At 40.6% G+C, this 26,951-nt stretch overlaps 5 protein-coding genes across 7 annotated transcripts in view; 1 reads left to right on the forward strand and 4 right to left on the reverse strand.

Moving 5' to 3' along the window:
- fanca (FA complementation group A) overlaps positions 1 to 26,951 on the forward strand; it is a 109,492-nt gene that overhangs the window by 62,034 nt on the left and 20,507 nt on the right. The gene's annotated exons all lie outside the window — the stretch shown is intronic.
- LOC115551531 (olfactory receptor 52K1-like) lies at positions 9,068 to 9,988 on the reverse strand. Its single transcript, XM_030367336.1, has one exon. It carries the CDS (start codon positions 9,986 to 9,988, stop codon positions 9,068 to 9,070), a length of 921 nt encoding a protein of 306 aa, XP_030223196.1.
- Positions 14,468 to 16,031, reverse strand: LOC115551527 (olfactory receptor 56A5-like). Its single transcript, XM_030367331.1, has one exon. The coding sequence runs from the start codon at positions 15,869 to 15,871 to the stop codon at positions 14,951 to 14,953; it is 921 nt and encodes a 306-aa protein (XP_030223191.1). The 5' UTR covers positions 15,872 to 16,031; the 3' UTR covers positions 14,468 to 14,950.
- Positions 18,297 to 19,787, reverse strand: LOC115551530 (olfactory receptor 52E4-like). Its single transcript, XM_030367335.1, has one exon. It carries the CDS (start codon positions 19,500 to 19,502, stop codon positions 18,582 to 18,584), a length of 921 nt encoding a protein of 306 aa, XP_030223195.1. The 5' UTR covers positions 19,503 to 19,787; the 3' UTR covers positions 18,297 to 18,581.
- On the reverse strand, positions 23,330 to 24,656 carry LOC115551525 (olfactory receptor 52E4-like). Its single transcript, XM_030367330.1, has one exon. The coding sequence runs from the start codon at positions 24,394 to 24,396 to the stop codon at positions 23,476 to 23,478; it is 921 nt and encodes a 306-aa protein (XP_030223190.1). The 5' UTR covers positions 24,397 to 24,656; the 3' UTR covers positions 23,330 to 23,475.

The raw sequence follows: 26,951 nt of genomic DNA on the forward strand, positions 1-26,951 counted from the left end.
GCTGACAAATGGCTATTGCACATCTAAATAATAACGAAGAAATTCTAGCCAGGAAACCTTACCTACAACACTTTTTGAGTGAGCAAAAATAATCATGAAGAAAAGTATCAAATACCAGAAGCAATGTTCCACAGTCCATTTAAACATTTTAGAAATAAGATATAAGTTAAAACTTGTATATCTAATGACAGTATTTGTTAGGTGGATAATACTATACTAGTCCATTGTCCAGGGGCGTCGCTACTATTTGAAAACCTTCGGGGCTGTAGCCCAAGAAGTTAGGAAAACGGGTTGTTCTGGGGTTTCTCCCCCAGAAAATTGAAAACCGGGCTGATGAACATTAAATTCTAACGTAGTTTTAGAGGTAAAGGAAAGACCAATCGTGAGTTCCTGACTCACGTCAGGGCAGGCCTATTTAGTGGGTACATTTTTAAGGATAGGAAAGTGCACCACATACACCAGCAGCCAAATTGAGACATTAGAAGAATAGCCTAATATCGTACAACAAGAGATAAAAAGTACAACCTGAAATTCAAGCTGTCGGTTGTCAGTTTGCTGAACAAATTGTTAAACTTCAATAATTGCTTCGTAGTCAACATATCCATTTATTTAAGCTCATCAGCATAACAAAAGAGTGTCGCCACACCGGCGGCAAAACATGGCACACGCAAAGTACATCCATGGAATTCAGCCGTCTGCATGAACCGTATGATATGACCAATGGATGGCAGGGGATGCGGACAAGGAATACACCGCAGGGGGGAACATGAGTGACCCTGTTCGCCATAACCTAGCCTGGGTTCTTAAAACGTGGAACAAGCTGGATGCGGAGCGGGTGAAAAACTCCTTAAAAGTGTGTGTCTTTCTGACCAATCGCAGTTCAAGACCCACCTGGGCTGTACCACTTGAGGCCCTGCTCTTTACTCCCCTCTAAACAAAATTGACTTGGTTGCGATGTTGACAGTTTGAGTATTGCGTGTGCTGAGGCTGCGGGAACACAGCTCAGGCTGCCGGACGGCGCTGCAATATTATCCTGCAGTAATCAGCCCAGAAACGTTAACAGCCAAACGAGAATTCTCCAGACTCTCCCGATCAGCCACTCATCTTTTTTACCAGACACTTTTTATGCGCTATAATTCTTTTTTATATATGCGTACATTTTAAACAATATAATTGTAACAATAGATAAGAAAAGTGTTTTTCATACACATAATTTTTTCCATCAGAAGTGATTCTTACTGTAAGTAGGTGCTACCAAGGAACTGAGTTGTTACACTCTTGCCGCATATGATAAACAATACACAGGTATCTGCCATGTTAATGTCAAAGGTGTTACGATGACAAGTTTGGGGATAATGCATCTATACAAAGTATTTTCAATAAAAAACAAATTGACATATTAACAATAAAACAACATGCATGGCTACACCATCATAAGTCCATCTAATTAGTGCCTGAATACAAATGTGTCCACAGACATGGTAACTAACGTATGATAGTAAGCATTATTGGCCCTTAACACTAATATTCAGAAAAAAACACTGGCTCAAAAGGCTATTTGCTTAAGCAATTGTAAGTCTGGGTTTGAAAACTGAACACCTTGTAAAAAAGGTTTTGCAACACTGAAAAAATAGATTATAACCTGAAAAAAAAAAAAAACTAAAATTCAAACATCTGTAAACATGATTTTGTGTTCTATTTTATCTTCATCATTTTCACCAACACATTTTCAGAGTTCAAACAATTTCACCAGCGCATTTGCAGAGTTTCAAATCTGGCACTGTTCTAACGGTGTATTTCATTGTTGCCCGTTTTTGAAACCTTGTAAATGGGATTCTGCAAACAGGTTTTCATACATTGAGAAATACGTTTTGAAAGGCTGAATATTTAGTTTTAAAAACTTGTAAAGGTGTACGTTTACGACATTGCAACGTATTTTTTTCAGAACTGACTTTTCAGCACTGCCTTTTCAGAGATTTGACCACAGATGCGCAAGCTTTGAGTCACGTGAATATTGGCAGTGTTCTGACGCCACTCGTTTTGAAACTCCTGACAGTCGAATCTGAAAAAAAAAATAAACGTTCCTGGGGGCGGGACCATTTAGCTCTAAACCTATTGGTTGCTCTCGGCTGACGTACATTCCAATCACACGTGCCGTTCACCGGGATTGTGCGTGATTGGGACTCTCTAAATCGACGCCACTTCGACCTGGGCGGGACTTTACGTCCTACGTCACTCGCTATGGGTTTGCATGTGTGCGCTTAGCCGTGTGTCTCAGGGATCTGTGCACGAACTCCCTTGCACTACAGATTACGAGCGTCAGTGTCGTACGCGATGGAGGGTGGGTGACATTCATACAGTCTGTGATGATAGGCTATATTTCTACAAATGACTTACTATTACTAGCGATTAACATTACGAAACAACACGAACTAAGCTAACATTAGACTATAGCCATACCAGATAACGCCATACCAGCTAACCCTAACTATTTCTATTAAACTCTGAACCATTTTGCAACAGGCAACTGTGTGTTAGTGCGTCTTATTGCTTCCCACGTCTGCGTCTGCGTCTGCATCTTTCCCACTCCTGGCTAATAGTTTCAGCTTTTGTACTGCATATCAGAAATGATCACCCTGTACCACACTGCTGACTTGTTGATGTTTTGTGAGCATTCACGCATTTCTCTAGGTATCTTAAGTTTCCTACTGGAGTCATCAAAACTTTGGACTTTGTTATTGTAAGAAATATTGTGTTGCAAAAACACTTTGTGTCTTACCCTTAGCGTTACCCTAACCTTAACCCCAGTAACATTTCTTCATCATAAACTACAAGTTACGCAAAATGGCATACAAACATCCAGTCCAATATGAAAGAAAAAAAGCTAGCTTCATTAAGGAATCAAACCCCTTATCCCCGCATTAATGAGTCATTCTCTGACCACTAACCCATCAGGTCTTAGTACATGCGATTCAAGAGTTAACCACTTGACAATCTTTAAACTTCGGTTGCCTAGAAATTGTAAAGACAGTGATGTGTGTACATTGTGCGAGAATCCGTCACTCCCGATGTGTGTGCAGTCCAAAATGAAAGAAAAGACCTTGCATCACTAGGGAATCGAACCCCCAATCATCAGTTGGTCGTTGGTAACTGTAAACAAAGAGATCGCATTTTGTTTAACTGCTAACTAACAAACGGGTTTATGCGTTCACTGAACAAAGATTATGGAAATAAAAGACCACTTTTTCCATCAGAAAAATCATCAGAACCGTTATTACCAACCCATAGACACTAAAGCCAAAACCTTTCTCACATGCACACCCATCGCAAGTGACGGCTATGCGCACACATGCACACCCATAGCGAGTGACGTAGGACGTAAAGTCCCGCCCAGGTCGAAGTGGCGTCGATTTAGAGAGTCCCGTCGCCCAGCCATGGTTCCAGAAAATGGAAATCAAAATCAACCGCGAAAGTCGCTTGTTATTCGTGTCATCGGCAGAGCACTGTCAATCACGCACAGCCCGGTGAACGGCACATGTGATTGGAATGTACGTCAGCCGAGAGCAACCAATAGGTTTAGAGCTAAATGGTCCCGCCCCCAGGAACGTTTTTTTTTTTGTCAGATTCGACTGTCAGGAGTTTCAAAACGAGTGGCGTCAGAACACTGCCAATATTCACGTGACTCAAAGTTTGCGCCTGTGTGGTCAAATCTCTGAAAAGGCAGTGCTGAAAAAGTCAGTTCTGAAAAAAATACGTTGCAATGTCGTAAACGTACACCTTTACAAGTTTTTAAAACTAAATATTCAACCTTTCAAAACGTATTTCTCAATGTATGAACACCTGTTTGCAGAATCCCATTTACAAGGTTTCAAAACCGGGCAACAATGAAATACACCGTTAGAACAGTGCCAGATTTGAAACTCTGCAAATGCGCTGGTGAAATTGTTTGAACTTTGAAAATGTGTTGGTGAAAATGATGAAGAAGATAAAATAGAACACAAAATCATGTTAACAGATGTTTGAATTTTAGTTTTATTTTTAGTTTTTTTCAGGTTATAATCTCTTTTTTCAGTGTTGCAAAACCTTTTTTACAAGGTGTTCAGTTTTCAAACCCAGACTTGCAAGCCTTTGAAACTTTTTTTTTCAGGTTTGAATTATGGCAGGAAACTGACTCCATAGCATTCAGTCCAATGCTGGAAATATATCTGTGGCATTCAGTAGGCCAATGCTGTGATAAAATATGCAAAGTATGACCAAGTGTTTCTTTCTGTTCAATAGATAGAACGTTATCAATCCCCTGTGGGAGAAATTTGTTAATGTTTGTCCCTATAAAACAATAATGTAAAGAAAAAAAAATGCACAACGGTAACTGCGTAAGTCAAACCGTCCAATCTGAAGGCTCTACTTAACCACGCCCCCTACTCACTTCCACCAATGCAAAGCGAACAGAACTGAGTAGGGGAGGGCGTAGCCTAACTAGTTTGCGAACGACCCAAAGAAACGCAACGCATATTCAATGAGAACATGTATGAGGCTTTAATAAAATCCCGGACGATTTTTAAATTCCGCCACACATTTTTTAAAAGTGTCTCAAAAAGAGGGCATGTCCGGGCAAAAGACGACGTCTGGTTACCCTACGTACGGGAAACCCATTTGATTCCTACCTGTAACACTGTTTAATAGCGGCCCAAATTGGTGGGCGCTATCCTGGTAATTTCTCTGCTTGAGAAATACGAAGTGTGGCGTGTGAGCGTGTGCATGGGTTGAATTGCGTGTGTCAAACGCCGAATGCGTGAGACTTGACAGCCCTGTTACTGGTATATTATCCCGGATGATGACCGTTGCAGTTCAGCAAAAGAGGCGTAGAAGAAGAAGGGGGCCGGATGTTGACAGTAATGGTTGTGGAACTGGACAGCGCCGTATAACGAATGTATTAAATATGCAAATTTGATCGGACCTTACTGGAAGTATTACCCGACACAGTGGCGGGTGAAGTGACACAATTCACCCACCACCATACAAATCCACCCGCAAATAGCAGGTGGCGGGTGTTAATTTCCATCCCGGGTGTGTGCGTGTGCAGGCGTTATTCCATAGCCTGGTAATGTGTATACATGGATGGTAATATTCATAGTGGTTTAAATAATACATTTGATAATATTTCCCATCTTTGCTGCGCAAGAGTCTTGTTTGAAAGTGCAGTGATTGAAACAAAAAAAAGCCTGGGTTATTGAAGTTTTAAGGTTCACACTGTCATGCACCCAGCCGATGTCAAGTGGACCGGGGTTGAATTCAGTCTCTCTTCTTATATCCATCTTACCAAAGATCTTTTATAACTGTCCTTTTCAACACTCTCTGATCTCACTAAAGGCTAGCAGCAAGAAACGGCGATATCGACGAGATGCGCTATGCATATCACAAATAATTCTCGTTAGCACAAACTTGCATAGGCCTCAATTAGCCGCCAAATCAGGCCAAAACCAAAATGTATTTGATCCTGAACATGTTATTTGCCAACACCCACAGCATACAGGTGTACGTTGAATCTAGATTAGGACATTTATTTTAGATGCAATTTTTTTCATATTTATGGGAATTCTATATTGCTCCCGACAGCAATATTAATAAATCAAATGCTGTGAGGGACCGTGAGACTGTCACAGGCCTGTCATAAACCATGCATTCTTCATTTGGCCCAAATTAAGGGATTGGGCAACCTACCTACCCGTCTACCTACCTTCCCATGCACTCTGCAACTGCACTTATTGCGCATGACAGCTATCTTCCACTTGGCTAAGCCGACCTATTGCCAAAGCTAGAAAGCTAATCACATGATTTTGGTTTTGAAGGGAGGGCTTCAGAGAGAGATCTTATTTTTATGTTTGAGTACTTTGAAAAAAAAGCGTTACTGTGCTGTTAGAAAACACACTTAACTCTGGCTAAAGCGCAGTACCGCGGGCACACTGGAACTTGAGGTCAGATGGAGCGAAACGGGCTCGATGAATTTGAGAGTAACTAGTTGACTGTTAAATTAAAATCAATAGAGCTGCAATTGACAAAGTCTCTATGATTATTTTTGAGCTTGAAAATTGTGATTTTTAAAAACAGAATAAGACATGCATATTTAAAAATATAAAATATATATTTGAAATCACATTTGAGCTGTTTCATTTCCAAATCTCCCCCCCACAAGAGTTCTCCAGGTGAATCTCCCAGGCTTGGCCCCCCCATAATATGCACAGCTTGTATTTTTGCCTCAATGCAGCCACCTTCTGGCAACTCCTGACTGATAGGATTCCTCTCGACACTTCTAAATGTGCTCAGCGCTATGAGGGATCTTAGGATGTGGAAATGTTGATGACTTGCTTTGACTCCCAGAAGTAGGAGGAGGATGCATAGGAAATCTCTCAAAGAGTAAGGTCACTTAGGACCATTGTCGTACTCTGAGGGTGCACTCAAACTAGGCCATCTGGCCGTGGCCGTTGGCCGTCGCAACTGTGGCCTGGCCACGGTAGGCTCTTGTACATACGTCATCACGTCGTAACACGTCATCACCAAGCGTCCGCTGCATGGACCATAATAAAGTCTGCCGCTGTCACGTTAAAATTGTACCGGGGGCGAAAATTGTACCGGCCTACTTCATCAGTTGTCCGTTGCCAGGCAACGGACAACAGATTACGTAAGGGGTTGTCCGTTGCCAGGCAGGTTTCAATCGCGCTCATGTTGCCGAAGACAAAATAATATAATACAGATAACGGATCGCTAGATAACACTTGTTTTTACTTTATATTTGTGTTGCATTTAATTGTTTAATCGAATTTAGCTAGTAAACTGAGTGTTTAATGTGTATCATAGTCTAGCTAACTTGTGTTAATTTAATTTCCTTAATTAAATTAAGAGAAAAGATTATAGGTAATAGATTTAAGCAATAGATCACGACAGGCTGTGGTATGTGCTCATTATACCACTGTTAAGGGGTGTTGTTCGGCCCGACGAGCAGCGGAGGGCCGGCGACCCCCTTTTATACAACGGTTACTATTATGGCAATACGAAAGTCAAAGACACACTACATTTTAAAAAAAAAACAAGAAAGTCGAAATAGCTGTTTTATTAAAGAATACAAAAAAGTAGTCCCTCCTGGCTGCCTTCAAAATGCACGACGGTCGCTATGCAACACACTTTAGCGTCCCTCCGAAAGAAGGCTCGGCTAGAGCGGTTTGCCGGCAATTTATCCTATGGAGCAGTTCACTCACCGTGTGCCTAAGCTTTCGTTAGTCTCTCCATCGCCTTGCTCACTCCCGGAGTAACAACATTTACACCCTCTCCATCATTCAACATATTTTTAGGCTTCAGTGAACTGCGCTATTGCTTTAATACAACTACTTTTATACTTTGTAACCGTTTCTACTTCCAGGCGCGGAGTGATATGCAAACTTTCACAAAATAATTGGGCGTCATAGCAGTTATGTATCCGCTCATTATACAACAGTTATGAACCAATCAGATCGCTGGATTTAAGCCACCCGTTGTATAAAGATAGATAGAAAGATGGGTAGATAGGTGAGCAGGCATTTACTAACTGGTAAATGTTTTTTATTATTATTATTCACGTTATCCCCATAACATTTAGCTATTACCGGTACTATGTAGGGAAATAGATAAATACAATGCAATACAATATACAAATATAAATTTAGAAACGCTAATAAGTGTAATTTGTAAAATAAGTGTTATCTGTCTTGTCGCGCTCAATGCACGAGTTCGCGAATTTTCAAGAACCTTCCACGTCATTCGACGCGATCGTCTGTTGCCAGGCAGGTTTGGAATGGATTACTATGGATGACGTAGACCAGTACAATTTTCGCCCCCGCTACAATTTTAACGTGACACCGCCAGTCAGAGTTTTAACAACAATGGACAACAACACAGAGAACACACCAACAGTTGAACCGCTTGACGCGATGTTTACCGTTTAATGGGAAAGAAGGCTCGTCGCCTTTATTATGTCCGTGGTCGTCGCATGGACTATACGTCATCCAGCTCAGGTTGCGTAGCCGTGCGTGTGAGCGTGTCGGCTCATTAGCATCTGTAACGTAGTGGCCCGTACCGTAGCAGCCCACCTCTCCCAAGAGGCCAAATTGGCCTGGCCTGGCCAGACTGGCCACACTCACACTGGCAGATTTCAGCAAGGTTAGGTGTGAAAACGGCCACGGCCACGGCCAGATGGCCTAGCTTGAGTGCACCCTGAGAGACTAGATAACTTCATGCTGAAATCACTCCTTTTCAATAAAAATGTCACTTGTTCTTATTTTAGCATCATTAAACCATCATTTTAGTTATTTCAGAACCAAGCCCAGCCCTAGTTCTGTCAATTATGTGTTTTAATCTTCTCCGGAAGGGCCCTCTTCAAGGTCACAGAGGCCCTTAGCACTGCCTTGCTATGAGACACACAAGACAACATGCTCTTGTGTGTCCGGTGAGAGGCTTGATACGGTGTGATATTGTATGTATTTCATTTTTCAATTATTTATTATCATTAACATTTGATTTAAATTCACAAATAAATTGACAAAACATTGATCAGGTCAGCTATGAGGCTGACTGGTGCCTATACAACAGTTTTTTTTGCCAGCTAGTTTACTATTTTTTCAAACATCAGATTTATCTCTCAAACAACAGATGTATCTTTCTTGATCTAATTAATAAAATATTTGTAATTCATTCATATTCGGTCTATAAAACACAATTGTAAGTGAAAATCTGACCTTGGGTGACCTACAACACGTAACAGATTTAGCATTTCTACAAAACTGTATTTAACAACTATTTAACAACTAAATACACTTATATTAACATACACTTTTAGGCAATTGTCCATATAACTGATAGAAATATTATGCAAATGTTTTCAGACACTTTTCATTGTTATCGATGAAAAGTGTATATTTTGAAGCCCTTTTGAGTCGTTATTATCAAAAAATGTTATTTATATATATATATATATATATATATATATATATATATATATATATATATATATATATATATATATATATATATAAAGCTGTTATTTCTGCTTGAATAGTGCTACAAGACGTTGAGATATCTCTTGCATTTTAAATCCATACATGAGAGGATTGAAGAGAGGAGGAATCATAACATACAGGAGAGATACTATAAGACGAACAATATGCGGTATGCCAGAAGGGATTCTGGTTTGAATGACCTCAAACAAAATGATTATGGTGAAGTTCATCAATATAACAAGATGGGGGAGACACGTGTTAAGAGCTCCTCTCCTGAAATCTCTTGAGCTCCTCAGACAAATTATAAATATTCTTGTGTAAGAAAACAGAATAAATACAAGATGTGGCATTACCGAAAATACCATTACAAAAAATCCATATGCATTAATTACAGAAGAGTCCCCACACCCCGCTTTGACAAGGGAATAGTTATCACAGGTAATTCTCATTAACACAAACTTGCATAGGCCTAAATGAGCCGAATAAATCATGCCAATTCCCAATTTGCAAGTGGGCAAACAAATGGCCAAAACCAAAAATAATTTGACAATTTGTGGCCTCACCAAGGAGTGGTATTGGAGAGGTCTGCATATGGAAACATACCTATCAAAAGCCATCGCTGATAACAGTGTGAATTCGCAACCAGCGTACAAGTATATTAAAAAGCTCTGTAACCGGCAGGCAGGGAGGGATATTGTTTGGGTTGCTGAAAGTAGATCCACAAGAAGTTTGGGATAGATGGTCATGCTTCCAAATAGGGCGTTCATTAGCAAAGCAGCAACAAAAATATACATGGGTTTGTGAAGGCTTTCATGTACATAGATGACATATAAAACAATAGTATTACTGCAGATAATTAGAATGAAGAGCAGGAAAGTAATTGAGAAATATATACATCTATATTTTGAAAGCTGTACATGCCCTCCAAGTATAATATATGTAATGTTGTAATGAACATCCATCTGAAATCAAAGTTTGAGTGCAATTAAGGTATTGTCCTTCTGTTCTTTTTCTTTGCCTACATGCACAGAGGATATCTTAAACTGTGATAATTGAACTGTAATAGGAATATGGGAAGGTTACTGCTGTAATCGAGCACTTGAGAGCTTTTACAGCGGTCTGTTTTATTGTCTAGGATTGCCCTTTTTATTGTTTCCTCTTTTTCTGCTTGGATCTCATTATAATCCCTCCTTCGTGTCCAGTTCAACCAAACAGGTTTTACCTTTATCCCTGAGGATGAATTAGTATTGCAACATGTATACTTGATGCCTTGGATCATCGTTTATTATCAGGCTTTCTTAAACCAACCAAAATAATACAAATAATAAGCTAGGGGTCTAAGATAAGCAATATGCTATTGCTCAAAGAGACGCCTTGGTGATATGAGTGCATACTATCATCTATACTGAGCATAAACAAAACACATGTTAGTGTTTGAAAATATAAAATCCATACGCCATTAGATCCTAGAACCAAGTTTGTGGATCTACCAAACTTGGTTGACCTAGACATTTAAAGCATTGTTTTCTGCCTTCACATGTCTTGGGGAAATGTGAGTTTTTTTAGCCTTTTAGCTTTTGGGCACATTTAGTACAAAACCTTTCTTCTGACCTATATTAAGCGATCCTCAAAGTGTTGGCCGTTGCATGTTTAAAAGCTAATTGGCTTCGTATTGTATTGTAAATTCTAGGTTCTTCCGTTAACATAATGAGGGGTCTCATTCACAGCTATTTCCCAAACATCACAGCATACAGGTGTACCTTAAAGCTAGAGTAGGACATTTATTTTGGATAAATAAAATCAAATGCTCTGATAAAAAATAAGAAAAATGTCCAGTATTAGTGGCTTTCGCGGGCCTGTAATGAACTCACGGGAGCTCCAGGGTAACTCCCTCCGTCTTCTTTTCTGCGTATATGCTCTTTCAAATAAAGATCATATATAATATGATATTATTAATACGATAATATCATTATTAGTGATATTATTATTAATATATAATATGAGCGCCAAAAGCTTGTATGTATAGTTCAAAGGTTATTGACCTTTATGTCACGTGTTATGTCGAGCTCAGAGATGCAATGTCTGTGTATGGCTTTGATGAGTCTGAATGATAACAACCAGTAGTAATAATAATAATAATAATAATAATAATATCAGCCTTGTATAGCGCATTTCTAGGACCCAATGCGCTTCACAAAAGAAAAAATAAAGTAAAAGGGCTCAGAAAAACAAAACAAAACAAAAAAAAAGGATTCATGACAGCTGCCAAATTTGCTGGCCAGCTTTTCCTCAAAGCCCTCCCTTTAGGGTGCACTCACACTAGGCCATCTGGCCGTGGCCGTTTTCACACCTAACTATGCTCAACTGGCCCCATTGTTCTCTGGCCTGCATTCAGACTAGGCCGGCCGTGGCCGTTGGCCGTCGCAACTGTGGCCTGGCCACGGTAGGTTCTTGTACATATGTAATCACGTCGTAACACGTCATCACCAAGCGTCCGCTGCATGGACCATAATAATATAACATTTGTCCCGACACGCCATTGTTCGGTGGTGTCCTCGACTTTGCATATGGTCGCTGATTCTCCCAAATACATCGGAATTCTTGTGGGTCTTCTCCAACTGTGCCTGAATAGCATCATCTGACCAAATGGCTAACAGACACTCGACTTCTCCATGGCACCAACGTGAACCAACAGTTGAACCGCTTGACGCCATGTTTACCGTTTAATGGGAAAGAAGGCTCGTCGCCTTTATTATGTCCATGGTCGTCGTAAGGACTATACGTCATCCATCAAGGTTGCGTAGCCGTGCGTGTGCGAGTGGCGGCTCATTAGCATCTGTACCGTGGCGGCCCGTACCATAGCAGCACACCTCTCCTAAGTGGCCAAGTTGGCCTGGCCTGCCCTGGCCAGATTGGCCACACTCACACTGGCAGATTTGAGCACGGTTAGGTGTGAAAACGGCCAGATGGCCTTGTGTGAGTGCACCCTTAAAGTGTGGTCCTTTGGAAGCTTCATTTCAAGGGCTACGTAGCCCTACGTCTTGGCTCTAGCCCTTAAAGGTCCCATGACATGCTATTTTATTTATTCTTTAATCTAGGTATTAGTGGGCAACTAACACAGTATTCAAAGACGTTCCCGAAATTCCGCCGTGGTGCAGAGTTACAGCCACTCCGAGCCAGACGCACATTGAGCTTCCCCAAAATGCGCTGTTTTGGTGCCTGTAGCTATAATGCAAATGAGGAGGAGCGAGGCGGGTCAAGGAGGAGGGTGGGGGAGTGGCCCTGAGCAGCTTGCAGCCATGGTACCATGCGCTCTGTTTACAGTGGATGTATCGCAATGGCGAGGCGCACACAGCCATGAGCCATGTTCTGTAAATATTCTAGAACACAGTCCTGGAGCTCTATATCTAAATATTATCATATAGCCTGCATAGATATCTATATCATATAATATATATTATCACGGCCAAAAGCTGTGTGAGCCGATATTATGAATCTCAAACGACCGCGTTGGGTTCTCCGACGTTCCTGGTTCTTCAACGTCCACATCAATGTGAAGTAGACTGAACCGCGACAAGGAGGGGAAAGGGATTGTTGACGGGCAGCGCTTAGGCACCTCGGCCTCCGGCGGTGGTCCCTCAGCGGGGCTCAAGCGGGAGACATTCGCTGCCAACAATCCCTTTCTCCTCCATGTCGTGGTTCATGTTCTTGAGGGAGTCAAAGCCAAAGTTCCTTCCCCCCCAATTCATTCTCAACCTTGGCTGAGATAACCTCCACACTACGAGTCTCGTTGTAGAAATACCAAAGACGAGAGTCCGACGTGTTATGCGCCATAACACCAAAAGCAGAACGGTTATCCAAATAACAAGGAAGTGTACAACACTTGCGTTACAGTCCTGGAGCTCTATATCATATAATACATAGATATCTATATCATATAATACATATTATCACGGCCAAAAGCTGTGTGCGCCTCCAGACGATATTATGAATCACAAACGACTTTATCGGGTTCTGCGACGTCTCGTTCTTCCACTTTCACCTCAACCTGAAGTCGACTGAACCGCTCGCTGCCTGCCGCCGGCTGCCCGCTGCCGGGCGATGGTGCCTCGTGGCAACCGGCGGCATGTCGCAGTTCATGTACTTTAGCGAGTCAAAGCCAAAGTTCCTTTACCCCAATTCCTTCTCAACCATGGCTCAGATAACCCCCACGACAGTGTCGTTGTGGAAATACAAGAGACGTCAGAGACCCGACAAGAAACACTTGCGTTACAGTGTGCGTATTCACACACACACACACATGTGGCGCTCGCACGGTCGAGTCTCATTGGCGGGCCAACGTCTCTGGGCGGGCCAGGCAGAGTAAGGCGAGGAGCTTAGATGCTTTATGAGTTTATGAAGTCCTAAACACAGACATTCCAAATCAGTGTGCTTGAGCCTCCGTTTTTTCAAAGGCAAGCAGAACAGCTAGTGCTCGTTTTACACCAAACGCAAGTTTTAGCCACTGAGGGACCATAGGCAGGCTAGGGGAACTCATATTTATGTTAGAAAACCTCATAAAGTGAGATTTTCATGTCATGGGACCTTTAACCCAAATGAGAATTGGGCCAGCCCTACCCCTACAAAAACAAGGGGGGGGGGGGGGGGAAGGGTAAGGGGTGGCAATGGGATTGGGCCTTAATGTGGGAAAAGACTGACTGGCATAAACTAGTAGAGCCAAATGATGCAGTCAAGGAGAAAGCACATTTCCTCATGCTTGGATGGTTTTCCTTTAATCAGTAAGTTCCAAAATTGTCCAGGAGCCCTGGACTTAAGCTCAATATCAGCTTGTATTATCAAAATCGTATCCGCCACTGCAGACTTGCTCAGGTGAAACTGTTCTGCAATTTTTGATGTGATTAAATCAACCTCAACATCTTCCCTAAATGTATAGCACATAAATGAAACGGCTCGAGTCAAGCGAAGTCTTGGAACCGTTGCTCAAAATCTGATGGACAATTTACATCAATGAAGTTTTAAATTAAATAGGGATGTTAGATAAAAAAATTAAATACAACTTTTTAATATATTTATCAAGTAGAACATGTGATCTACTTGCATTACCTTTGCGATCGACTGGTCGATCGCGACCGATGTCAAAAATCGTTGTGCAAAATCGCAATTTTATGTATATATTGTATTTATTACTTTTAATTATTCATTATTATCTTTATTAACATATGATTTAATTTTACAAATTAATTTATAAAACATATATTGGGTTAGATATGGAGCTGACAGGTGTTGGTTAAACAGTGTTTTTCGCCAGCTAGCTTAGTCTTCTTAAAACATCTGATTTATCTTTCTGGATCTAAGTACAAAATATGTGTGGAAAATGCATTATATCCAGTGAAGATATATAAAAATAAACAACCTTTAAAACACAATTTTAGGAGAAAACAACAACACATAACATATTTGACAAAATCTGTATTTATTTAACAAACACATCTTCAGAATTTAACACTTCAATTGACTTACACTTGTAATAATATGCAGTTTATATTTTGTGGGACACTATGAAAAAGTGAAAAGTACATGATTATTTGAATGTTTTGTATCATATCTGACCTGTAAGTAGGAACAAATATAACATAAGTCAAATTCTGTGACAGCCAATATTAAATAAATGACTTTAAAAATAAACAACCCCAAAAATGCCACTCCCTCTGCTCCCTCCCACCCTATGAACTTCCACTCACATTATAGCCTGAATTTTACCTTTTTTAAGAGAGCAAACATAATAATAATCAAACAAATAAAACACTAAAAGCAATTCAGAATCAGAGTCGTCCACATTTCAGATAAAGATGTATCTTATAAATCAAAAGTATTTTTTGTCAGTGGTATCCACTTTGTAGCAGCGTAATTTCAGTCAAATGCTGTTATTTCAGCCTGAATAGTTCTACAAGACATTGAGATATCTCTTGCATTTTAAATCCGTACATGAGAGGATTGAAGAGAGGAGGAATCACAACATACAGGAGAGATACTATAAGACGAACAATATGCGGTATGCCAGAGGGGATACGATTTTGAATGACTTCAAACATAATGATTATGGTAAAGTTCAGAAATATAACAAGATGGGGGAGACACGTGTTAAGAGCTCCTCTCCTGAAATCTCTGGAGCTCCTCAGACAAATTATCAATATTCTGGTGTAAGAAAACATAATAAATATCAGATGTGGAAATATAGAAAGTACCATTACAGAAAGTCCATATGCATTGCTTACGGTTGAATCCCCACACCCCGCTTTGACAAGGGAATAGTTATCACAAATAATTCTCGTTAACACAAACTTGCATAGGCCTAAACTTGCTGAATGAATAATGCCAATTCCCATTTTACAAATTGGCCAGCAAAAGGCCAAAACCAACATTATTTTGACAATTTGTGGGCTGACAAGGGAGTGGTATTGGAGAGGTCTGCATATGGATACATACCTATCAAAAGCCATCGCTGACAAAAGTGTGAATTCACAAGCAGCATACACGTATATTAAAAAGCTCTGTAACCGGCAGGCAGGACGGGATATAGTTTGGGTTGCTGACAGCAGATCCACAAGGAGTTTGGGATAGACGGTTATGCTTCCAAATAGGGCGTTCATCAGCAAAGCAGCAACAAAAATATACATGGGTTTGTGAAGGCTTTCATGTACATAGATGACATATAAAACAATAGTATTACTGCAGATAATTAGAATGAAGAGCAGGAAAGTAATTGAGAAATATATATATCTATATTTTGAAAGCTGTACATGCCCTCCAAGTATAAGATATGTAATGTTGTAATGAACATCCATCTGAAATCAAATTGCAATTAAGGTATTGTCCTTCTGTTCTTCTTCTTTGCCTAAATGCACAGAGGAAATCTTCAACGCTGATAATTGAGCTGTTCTAGGAATATGGGAAGGTTATCGAGCACTTGAGAGCTTTTTCAGCAGTCGGTTTGATGGTCTAGGATTGTTCTTTTTTATTGTTTCCTCTTATTCTCATTGGATCTCATTATAATCCCTCCTTCATGTCCAGTTTTACCCAAACAGGATGGACTTTTATCCCTGAGGATAAACTTGTATTGCATCATGTATATTCTAATGCAGGGGTGCACACACTTTTTTCGGCTTGCAAGCTACTTTCAAAATTAGCAGGTCAAAACGACATGCCTACATTAAAAATGCATTGTTTGGAATCAGGCTTCCAAATGACAATCAGTCATGGTGGAATGGTATTTGATATACTGAAAGGGGACATATTATGAAAACAACACTTTTCCTGGGATTTTGGGTGTTGTTCTGTGATTCTGGTGCTCCCACAAGCATACAAACTTTGAAAAAAGTCTGTACATGATTTTTTGAGTGAAATCTGCATTTCTGAAAGTACCCTGCCTACAGATAACAAACGAGCGAGTCCGTTTCGGTGCCCCCTCCTACGTAGGAAGGGGGCACATTTGAGTATTACCTCCCACATCCCCACCCTCCTCCAATCAGAGCATAGCTAAGATTTGTGGACCATTAGACTGGCGCTGGGCGGAGAAGATGTTGGCGCATTTCAGAAGCAGGAGCTCGGCGGCAGTCCGGCAGCTCAGCTCCGGGAATACAATCCCTTTCTATGCCGGAGCTGTCGGACTGCCGCCAGAGCTTCGGTGGCAGCATCGGCAAGGGGATCTTGGCGGCTGTCCGGCAGCTCCGACGGAGAAGGGATTGCACTCCCGGAGCTGAGCTGCTGGGATGCCGCCGAGCTCCCCCCGCCGGAGCTGCCGGACAGCTGCTGAAGCTCCCACACCGGAGCCGGGTGTACAATCCCCTTCCCCTCCATGTCGCGGTTAAATATGGACTTCAGAGAGTCAAGTCCAAAGTTCCTTTCCCCCAATTCTTCTCAACCATGGCCGTGATAACCCACTACGAGTCTTTACTTGTTGTGAAAGTACCAGAGACGTCAGAAGCAGTCTTTTTGATTCATAATATCGTTCGAGGCACCCATAGCTTTTGGCCTTGATATTAGATATATTATATAAATACCTATATATATATATATATATATATAATATTATTATTATATAGATATAGAGCTCCGGGACTCCGCAAATGGCAATAATCACTTCTCCTCCATGCTTTGATTCACTCTGGCAGCTCATTGGTCAATGGTCAGCAGCTCATTTGCATTAAAGCTACAGAAAACAGAAACAGCGCATTCTGAAGATACAGAAACGGAGGGGAAGAGAAGTAGGCAAGAAACTCATACTATGTTTACTTCTTGGGAAAACACCATGATATGTCTCCTTTTAATAATCTTAATGTGGGAAAAGGCTGTCTGACATAAATTAGTAGAGCCAAATAATGCAGTCAAGGAGGAAGCACATTTCCTCATGGTTCGTTAGTTTTCCTTTTATCAGTAAGTTCAAAAATTGTCCATGAGCCCTGGATTTAAGCTCAATATCAGCTTGTACTATCAAAGTCTCATCCTCCACTGCAGTCTTGCTCAGGTGAAACAGTGCTGCAATTTTTGATGCGAGTAAATCAACCTCAACATCTTCCCTAAATAAATATAGACATTGTCTTGGGTAAAGCAAATTCTTGAAACTGTTGGTCCAAATCATTTTTTTTAATTTCATGCAATATACTTGCACTTCCTTTTACAATTAAAAATATTAAAGGCATTAAATCAATTGTTCAAAGAACAACAAAAAGTAAAGCATTTTGTGCAAAATTGCGATGTGATCTATACATTGTACTTATTACTTTAATTAATTATTATCTTTATTAACATTTTATTTAATTTTACAAATGAATTTAAAAACATATATTGGGTTCGATATGGAGCTGACAGGTGGTGGTTAAACTGTTATTTTCGCCAGCTAGCATAATCATTTTTAAACATCTGATGTATCTTTCTGGATCTAAGTATATGTGGTAAATTATTCAAATCCAGTGAAGCTATAAAAAGTAAACAATCTTGAAAAAACACAATTTTAGGAGAAAATCTAACCTGAGTTGACAAATAACACATAACAGAATTTACTAAATCAGTATTTATTTAACAAAAATATCTTCAGAATTTAAATAGATTTAAATTTACACACAATTGTAATAATTTGCAGTTAATATGTTGTGGGACATTAGGCTTAACAGCCTAATGAAAAAGAACAAGGGAAAAAAGTACATGTTTATTTGAATGTTTTTGATCATATTTGACCTGTAAGTAGGAACAAATAGTCACATTCTGTGACATTGCCAATAATATTATATCAATGTTTGACTTTAAAAATAAGCAACTCCAAAAATGCCACTCCCTCTCTGCTCCCTCCCTCTCTATGAACCTCCACTCACATTATAACCCCAGAATTTTTAGTTTTTTGAGTTAGCAAACATAATAATAGTAATAATAATAAAATAAATAGCATACAAAAATATATTGTCCACATTCCAGATAAACATGTTATGCACATCTTATCAATCAACATAATTGTTTTCAGTGGTGTTCTCTGTCTAGCAGCCTATTGTCTGTCAAATGCTGTTATTTCTGCTTGAATAGTGCTACAAGACGTTGAGATATCTCTGGCATTTTAAATCCATACATGAGAGGATTGAAGAGAGGAGGAATCACAACATACAGTAGAGATACTATAAGACGAACAATATGCGGTATGCCAGATGGGATACGATTTTGAATGACTTCAAACATAACGATAATGGTGAAGTTAAGAAATATAACAAGGTGGGGGAGACACGTGTTAAGAGCTCCTCTCCTGAAATCCCTGGAGCTCCTCAGACAAATTATTAATATTTTCGTGTAAGAAAACACAATAAATATTAGATGTGGCACTATAGAAAGTACCATTACAAAAAGCCCATATGCATTAATTACACTAGAGTCCCCACAACCTGCTTTGACAAGGGAATAGTTATCACAGGTAATTCTCGTTAACACAAACTTGCATAGCCTTAAACTAGCCGAAGGAATAATGCCAATTCCCATTTTACAAATAGGCAAACAAAAGGCCAAAACCAAAATTAATTTGACAGTTTGTGTCCTAACTAGGGAGTGGTATTGGAGAGGCCTGCATATGGAAACATACCTATCAAAAGCCATCGCTGACAACAGTGTGAATTCGCAACCAGCATACAAGTATATTAAAAAGCTCTGTAACCGGCAGGCAGGGCGGGATATAGTTTGGGTTGCTGAAAGTAGATCCACAAGAAGTTTGGGATAGACGGTTATGCTTCCAAACAGGGCGTTCATCAGCAAAGCCGCAACAAAAATATACATGGGTTTGTGAAGGCTTTCATGGACGTAGATGACATATAAAACAACGGTATTACTGCAGATAATTAGAATGAAGAGCAGGAAAGTAATTGAGAAATATAAATATCTATATTTTGAAAGCTGTACATGCCCTCCAAGTATAAGATATGTAATGTTGTAATGAACATCCATCTAGAATCAATGTTTGAGTGCAATTAAGGTATTGTCCTTCTGTTCTACTTCTTTGCCTCGGTGCACAGAGGATATTTTAAACAGTGATAATTTAACCGTTCTAGGAAGGTTGCTGCTGTTATCGATCACTGAAGAGCTTTTACAGGAGTCCAAGTAAGATTGTTAGACGGTTTGCTGATTTATTGTTTTCTCCTATTCACATTGGGTCTCATTATAATCCCTCCTTCTTGTCCAGTTTTAACCAAACAGGATGGACCTTTATCCCTGAGGATGATTAATGATTGCATCATGTATAGTCTAACACCTTTTGTTTATTGTTATTGTCTTATTTATTATTATTATTTAAAAACACAAATAGTCCAAATAATTGTTTGGCCTTCAAGCAGCATTTTGTTTGCTCATAGACACGCCTTGATGATATGTATCTGTAATGAGCCTACAAACGCCAGAGTGCTAATTATACTGTGCCAATTAATACAGGTCAACATTTTGATTAACCATTTACATTTTTTTATGGTTACATTTAAATGAACCATCAAAAAATTCACACTGTAACCATAAATTTCGCACCCTGCAACTTAGAACATAAAGGTACAGACATATCCAAAAAAATTATTATATCATGGAATGTAATTACCGGTAGGTGAGTGCTGCATGCAGCGCTCAACTATTGTACTTCTTAAAGGAGACGTATTATAGTGTTTTCCCAACAAGTAAACATAGTATTTGAGTTCCAGAAAACATTTTTTTGAAGCTGTTTGCTGGAAATAGCTTTTAAGAAAAAAAATCTCGCCTACAGTCCCTTCAGAATGCGCTGTTTCTGGTGTCTGTAGCTTTAATGCAAATGAGCTACTGCCCATTGACCAATGAGCTGTCAGACTGAACCACAGCAAGGAGGAGAAGGGATTGTTGCCGTTTGCAGACTCCTGGAGCTCTATATCTATATCCTATAATATAATATAATAATCATAATATTATATATGGGTATTTATATAATATTATATCTAATATCACGGCCAAAAGCTATGTGCGCCTCAGATGATATTATGAATCATAAAAACTGCGTCTGAAATCTCTCGCACTTCCACAACAAGTAAAGACTCGTAGTGGGGGATATTTCGGCCATGGTTGAAGGAATTTGGGCAAAGGAACTTTGGCCTTGACTCTCTGAAGTCCATGAACCGCAACATGGAGGAGAAAGGGATTGTAATCCGGGAGCTGATCTGACTGCAGCTGAGACCTACCCCCGCCGGACCTGCCAACTTCGACGGCAGATCAGCTCCTGGAGTACACCGCCGGAGCTGCCGGACGGCTTCGACAGTGTCGGGCGGAGGTAGCTCGGCGGACAATATTTTGTAAGAATCTTTATCGTGAACTCAGTTTTTCGAGGTGGGGAACAGATGATCCTGAACACCACTTTTTACCACCACAGCTTGTGGGCCTTTGTTTCAATTCACACTTATTTCTTACCTAATATACAATATTATTCACACAAAACCAATATTCCTCAACCATCATCTCTTTTAGTGAACATGTTTTGTGTTTACAAATAATGTTTTAGGAAACAATTATTTGACTCAATGCAGGGGAATAATATTTAAAAGTAACAATTTCAGTCAAAGCTAGACTAGGCAGATTATTTTAGAAGCATTTTTTGTGGTTGTGGGCATAGATATTTTTTTTAATCTAGATTAAAGTGGCAAACGGCAAAAAATCATTTTGTTTACCTTGACAGCGGTCAATTATACTTGGCAACGGTGAATTATCAAATATAATTCACCGCCGGAAGTTGTGAAGTGCCCATGCAAGTGAACGGAGCATAAACAAAAATAATTGACAGCTGAACGTTGGGAAGGCCCATGCAAGTGAATGGAGCAGTCTACAGCATTGAGAAGCGCCGTGTAATAATCCATGATGTAAGGTTTAGAAGTTAAATATTTGAAAGTTGTAGAATAAGTTAATCTAATTTATATTGGAGTTAATTTGCTAGAAATGTACTTGCCATGTTTAGTCAGTTAATCATTTACATATTTGTTACACAATTATTACTTACATATTTACATGTTTACATATTTAACACAATCAGGATATTCAGTTGAATCTGCCGCTCTGATTCCCTCACGTTTACCTCAGTCTAAATTCTAGCTTCTGATTGGTTAGTTCAGTAACGTGATGGGTCCGAACAAGGAAGTGTTTGAAAATAGATTTACGGCGATATTTTTTTTATCGTCTGATAAAAAAATTTGCGTTAACGCAGCCGTTAAAACCGGTAACAGCCCACCACAAATTTTTTGTGATGTTTAGTAAGCAACTTTACGTCCCTACAGAAATTAATAAATGAAATTCAAAACCGGCATTTGTTACCATGGCAGGCCTTTCATGGATTATATTGAATTGAAGGTTTCAGTCAGAGGTTACTGACTCACTTTATTCTCTTGATCACCGCTTTGCATGTTCTTGGTCGATATTTTCTGTTTTTATTATCACTATTGTGTTCTGCACATACATGGCTTCTTGAATCCTATGCGCCAAGGGACTTGGGTCCAGCGGAGCTAAAAAAATCAGGCTTGGCTATCTGCTTTACTTTAGTCCATTAGGAAAAGCATTGACGGCGGAGCCTTTAGATTAAATAGAATGATAGCAATTTAGGCCAATCCCCATCGTGTTTCCAACCTGCTGTAACCCTCCATTGCTGAAAGAATACTCTTGAGGACAAGTGCCACTCTGCCCCGGCATTATATACTGTGGCACTCAGGGCTGTACTCTGCTCTTTTGAAAGGGCAATTAATAACTTCCATGAGACAAGCTACAGATTTAACCCATGCAGGTTATCTTTATTGCAGGGCCAAAATGAAAAAGGGGGAGGGGATCAAAAAGGTGACATAGCTTCTTCCCGGATCGGGGTACCCTTTAGCTGGGGAAATCACTCCTTGGTTAGGGACTGGGGAGGGGGAAAACACAGGACAGCAGTCATGAACAGTCCAACCCAGGGAAAAGGGGTTAGCTGCGGCTATCTTCCTTAGCTCCTCTTCTCTCTAAAGAGTCTTTTAAAAGACAGCCAGCCTTCACGTAATCCCCAGGGTTCTTCTTTATTAATGTTCAAACAGAGGCCTCTTACCGCACTCGGCATGCTACGAGGTCCCAAACCTCTCGCTTCGGTAGCCACTGGCCGGCTTGAATAGGCCGGGAGTTGGTTGCTTCTTCCAGGACTGCAGAAGCTGCGGTATTTGGACTGCATTTTATCTATAATTTGACATGGATTGTGTCGGAATGCGATCTGACCGGTGGTTAAACGAGTTATGTTTTTCACCACCTAGCATGCTCTTTTTAAATCTGACTAATCTTCAGGCTTATCTGACTAACCCTGGATCTAGCTTCTCCATATATGGGATAATTTATTTATTTACAGTGATAATATAAAAAAGTTAACAATATATACAAAGCAATTGTGTAACAAATATTAATAGTTAAATATACTTGTACTTACACACACTTCAAAGTATGCAGTTATTATGTTGAGTGACTAATAACACAAAATAAAATGCCAACTATGAGCATATGTATATTTGAGTGTATATTACCATATCTCCCTTTTAATAAAGAACAAATATTAGAAGTCCCACTCTGTTATGGCCAACAAGGTCAAATAAATGAAAAACCTTTTGAGAGTATGGAGTAGTATTTGAGAGTTTTAAAAAGAGATAGCAGAAGGCTACTTTGAAAATACACAACCAGAAACACTTCTCTCCCTCCATTTCTCCATATTCGATATTGTCACCTACAGAACCATGCACAACATGCAGGCACTGAACTCACTAATAGATGACAGATGCATTTCTAACAAATTCCACACTTATTATATTTCTAAGTTATGCACAACATCTTATCTAACAACAATATTTAGTTTTATTTGACAAAAGCATATATTTAGCAGTCCTCTGTCTACTAGCACATCATCTGACAATTTTTTTTTTTATTTCAGCTTGAATAGTACTACAAGATGTTGAGATATCTCTTGCATTTTAAATCCATACATGAGAGGATTGAAGAGAGGAGGAACCACAACGTACAGAAGAGACACTATAAGACGAACAATATGCGGTATACCAGAAGGGATTCTTGTTTGAATAATTTCAAACATTATGATAATGGTGAAGTTCAGAAATATAACAAGGTGGGGGAGACACGTGTTGAGAGCTCCTCTCCTGAAATCCCTGGAGCTCCTCAGACAAATAGAAAATATTCTTGCGTAAGAAAACATAATAAATATTAGATGTGGAAGTATAGAAAGTACCATTACACAAAGCCCATAAGCATTGCTTATGGTGGAGTCCCCACACCCCGCTTTGACAAGAGAATAGTTATCACAAGTAATTCTCATTATCACAAACTTGCATAGTCCTGCATTAGTTGACAAAATAATACCAATTCCAACTTTACAACTAGGCAAACAAAAAGCCAAAACCAAAATTAATTTGACAGTTTGTGTCCTGACAAGGGAGTGGTATTGGAGAGGTCTGCATATGGATACATACCTATCAAAAGCCATCGCTGACAACAGTGTGAATTCACAACAAGCATATACGTATATTAAAAAGCTCTGTAACCGGCAGGCAGGACGGGAAATAGTTTGGGTTGCTGACAGCAGATCAACAAGGAGTTTGGGATAGACGGTTATGCTTCCAAACAGGGCGTTCATAAGCAAAGCAGCAACAAAAATATACATGGGTTTGTGAAGGCTTTCATGGGCATAGATGACATATAAAACAACGGTATTACTGCAGATAATTAGAATGAAGAGAAGAAAAGTAATTGAGAAATAAAAATATCTATATTTTGAAAGCTGTACATGCCCCCCAAGGATAATACGTGTCATATTATCATCAACATCCATCTGAAGAAAATGCTTGAGTCCAATTAAGGAATTATCCTGTAAATTATCTTCTATGCGCCGAGTAGAGAAAAGAACTAAACAGGTGAATTTGAAGCTGTTCTTTGTTTATGGGAAGGTTGCTGCTGTTATGGAGCCCTGTAGAGCTTTACAGCAGTCTAAATGTAGTTGTTAGCTCATTTTATTGTTGTCCCAGTGGATCTCATTATTATCCCTCCTTCATGTCCAGTTTTACCCAAAGAGGATGGACCTCTATCTCTCAGGATAATCTAGTATTGCGTCATTTATACTCTTAATGACGCAATATTAAACTTTTTTGGGATTTTTTATTTTGAAGACAACTTTTACTTTTGACTTCAGATTAAAACATTATTTATGTGGCTAGCTCGATGTTCACGTAATATAAATATATAAAAAGTCTTAATAAAGACCATTAAGACCTTATTGGTATACCATTGACAATAATTGATTAGCCACAGCTAGCCTCAGAAGTCTGATAATTTGTGTTAAAACTTTTATGACCGTATGTCGAAAGGTTCAGAGTTATGCTTCTTCAGGATTTTCAATCGGTCGCTGTAGCGATTGATTTTGGATGAACATAAGCCTATTTTATGACACTTTGAGGAACTCCTGAATCCGAATAACACGCCCTCTATGTTGGTGGCAGAGCTTGAGGTTGATGGTGTTTCGTCGTCAATTTCCCTGGTGGTGGTCACTGAGGTAGTCAAACATCTCCGCAGTGGCAAAGCCCCAGGGATTGATGAGATCCGGCCAGAAATGCTAAAGGCTCTGGGTGTTGAGGGGCTGTCATGGTTGACACACCTATTCAACATCGCGTGGGAGTCGGGTACAGTGCCAAAGGAGTGGCAAACCGGGGTGGTGGTTCCCCTGTTCAAAAAGGGGGACCAGAGAGTGTGTGCCAATTACCGGGGTATCACACTTCTCAGCCTCCCTGGTAAAGTCTACTCCAAGGTGCTGCAAAGGAGGGTTCGGCCGATCGTCGATCCTCAGATTGAAGAGGAACAATGCGGTTTTCGCCCCGGACTTGGAACTACGGACCAGCTCTTCACTCTTGCAAGAATCCTGGAGGGGGCCTGGGAGTATGCCCATCCGGTCTACATGTGTTTTGTGGATCTGGAGAAGGCGTATGACCGGGTCCCCCGGGAGAAACTGTGGGAGGTGCTGCGGGAGTATGGGGTAAGGGGGTCTCTCCTCAGGGCCATCCAATCTCTGTACTCCCAAAGCGAGAGCTGTGTTCACGTCCTCGGCAGCCAGTCAGTTTCGTTCTCAGTGGATGTTGGTCTCCGCCAGGGCTGCGCCTTGTCACCAATCCTGTTTGTGATATACATGGACAGGATATCGAGGCGTAGTCGTGGTGGGGAGGTGTTGCAGTTCGGTGGTCTGAGGATCTTGTCACTGCTTTTTGCAGATGATGTGGAACTCATTGGATCATCGGCCTGTGACCTTCAGTACTCACTGGATCGGCTGGCGGCCGAGTGTGAAGCGGCTGGGATGAGGACCAGCACCGCTAAATCTGAGGCCATGACTCTTAGCAGGAAACCGGTGGATTGCTTACTCCGGGTAGGAAATGAGTCCTTAGCCCAAGTGAAGGAGTTCAAGTACCTCGGGGTCTTGTTCGCGAGTGAGGGTACTATGGAGCGTGAGATTGGCCGGAGAATCGGAGCAGCAGGGGTGGTATTGCGTTCGCTTTACCGCACCGTTGTTACGAAAAGAGAGCTGAGCCGCAAGGCAAAGCTCTCGATCTACCGGTCGATCTTCGTTCCTATCCTCACCTATGGTCATGAGGGTTGGGTGATGACCGAAAGGACGAGATCGCGGGTACAAGCGGCCGAGATGAGTTTTCTCAGAAGGGTGGCTGGCGTCTCCCTTAGGGATAGGGTGAGAAGCTCAGCCATCCGTGAGGAACTCGGATTAGAGCCGCTGCTCCTTTACTTAGAAAGGAGTCAGCTGAGGTGGTTCGGACATCTGGCAAGGATGCCCACTGGGCGCCTCCCTTGGGAGGTGTTTCAGGCACGTCCAGTGGGGAGGAGACCTCGGGGAAGACCCAGGACTAGGTGGAGAGATTATATCTCAACACTGGCCTGAGAACGCCTCGGGATCCCCCCGTCAGAGCTGGTCAATGTGGCCCGGGAAAGGGAAGTCTGGGGCCCCCTGCTTGAGCTGCTCCCCCCGCGACCCGACCCCGGATAAGCGGATGACGATGAGATGAGATAAGCCTATTTAAACTTGACCTATGTTCCTTTACACCAACTTTGGTGATGATAGCCATAATTTAACCCCGCCTTGATTGGGGTAAAAATTTGGTTATAGGTTATGGTAATAACCTCGTGACATCGTGAAGCAGATTGGTTCACCATGAAGCGACACATACGTGGGCGAAACTTCATGACCATAGGTGAAAGTGGTTAGAAATTATCACCATCCAAAGTTTCTATTATCAGTTAATGAATGTAGCACACCATATCGCCGAACTTGGATCTGAAACTGGAGAAATTCATCTTGACCCATGTGCCTTTAACTACACCAAGTTTGATGAT

Source organism: Gadus morhua, chromosome 9, assembly GCF_902167405.1.
Source record: "Gadus morhua chromosome 9, gadMor3.0, whole genome shotgun sequence".
In the NCBI taxonomy this organism is placed as follows: domain Eukaryota; kingdom Metazoa; phylum Chordata; class Actinopteri; order Gadiformes; family Gadidae; genus Gadus; species Gadus morhua.

What these genes read in the sequence shown, in the direction of transcription:
- LOC115551527 (XM_030367331.1), bottom strand. Translation starts at nt 15,871, where the DNA reads ATGGATGTTCATTACAACATTACATATCTTATACTTGGAGGGCATGTA.
- LOC115551531 (XM_030367336.1), bottom strand. Translation starts at nt 9,988, where the DNA reads ATGGATGTTCATTACAACATTACATATATTATACTTGGAGGGCATGTA.
- LOC115551525 (XM_030367330.1), bottom strand. Translation starts at nt 24,396, where the DNA reads ATGGATGTTGATGATAATATGACACGTATTATCCTTGGGGGGCATGTA.
- LOC115551530 (XM_030367335.1), bottom strand. Translation starts at nt 19,502, where the DNA reads ATGGATGTTCATTACAACATTACATATCTTATACTTGGAGGGCATGTA.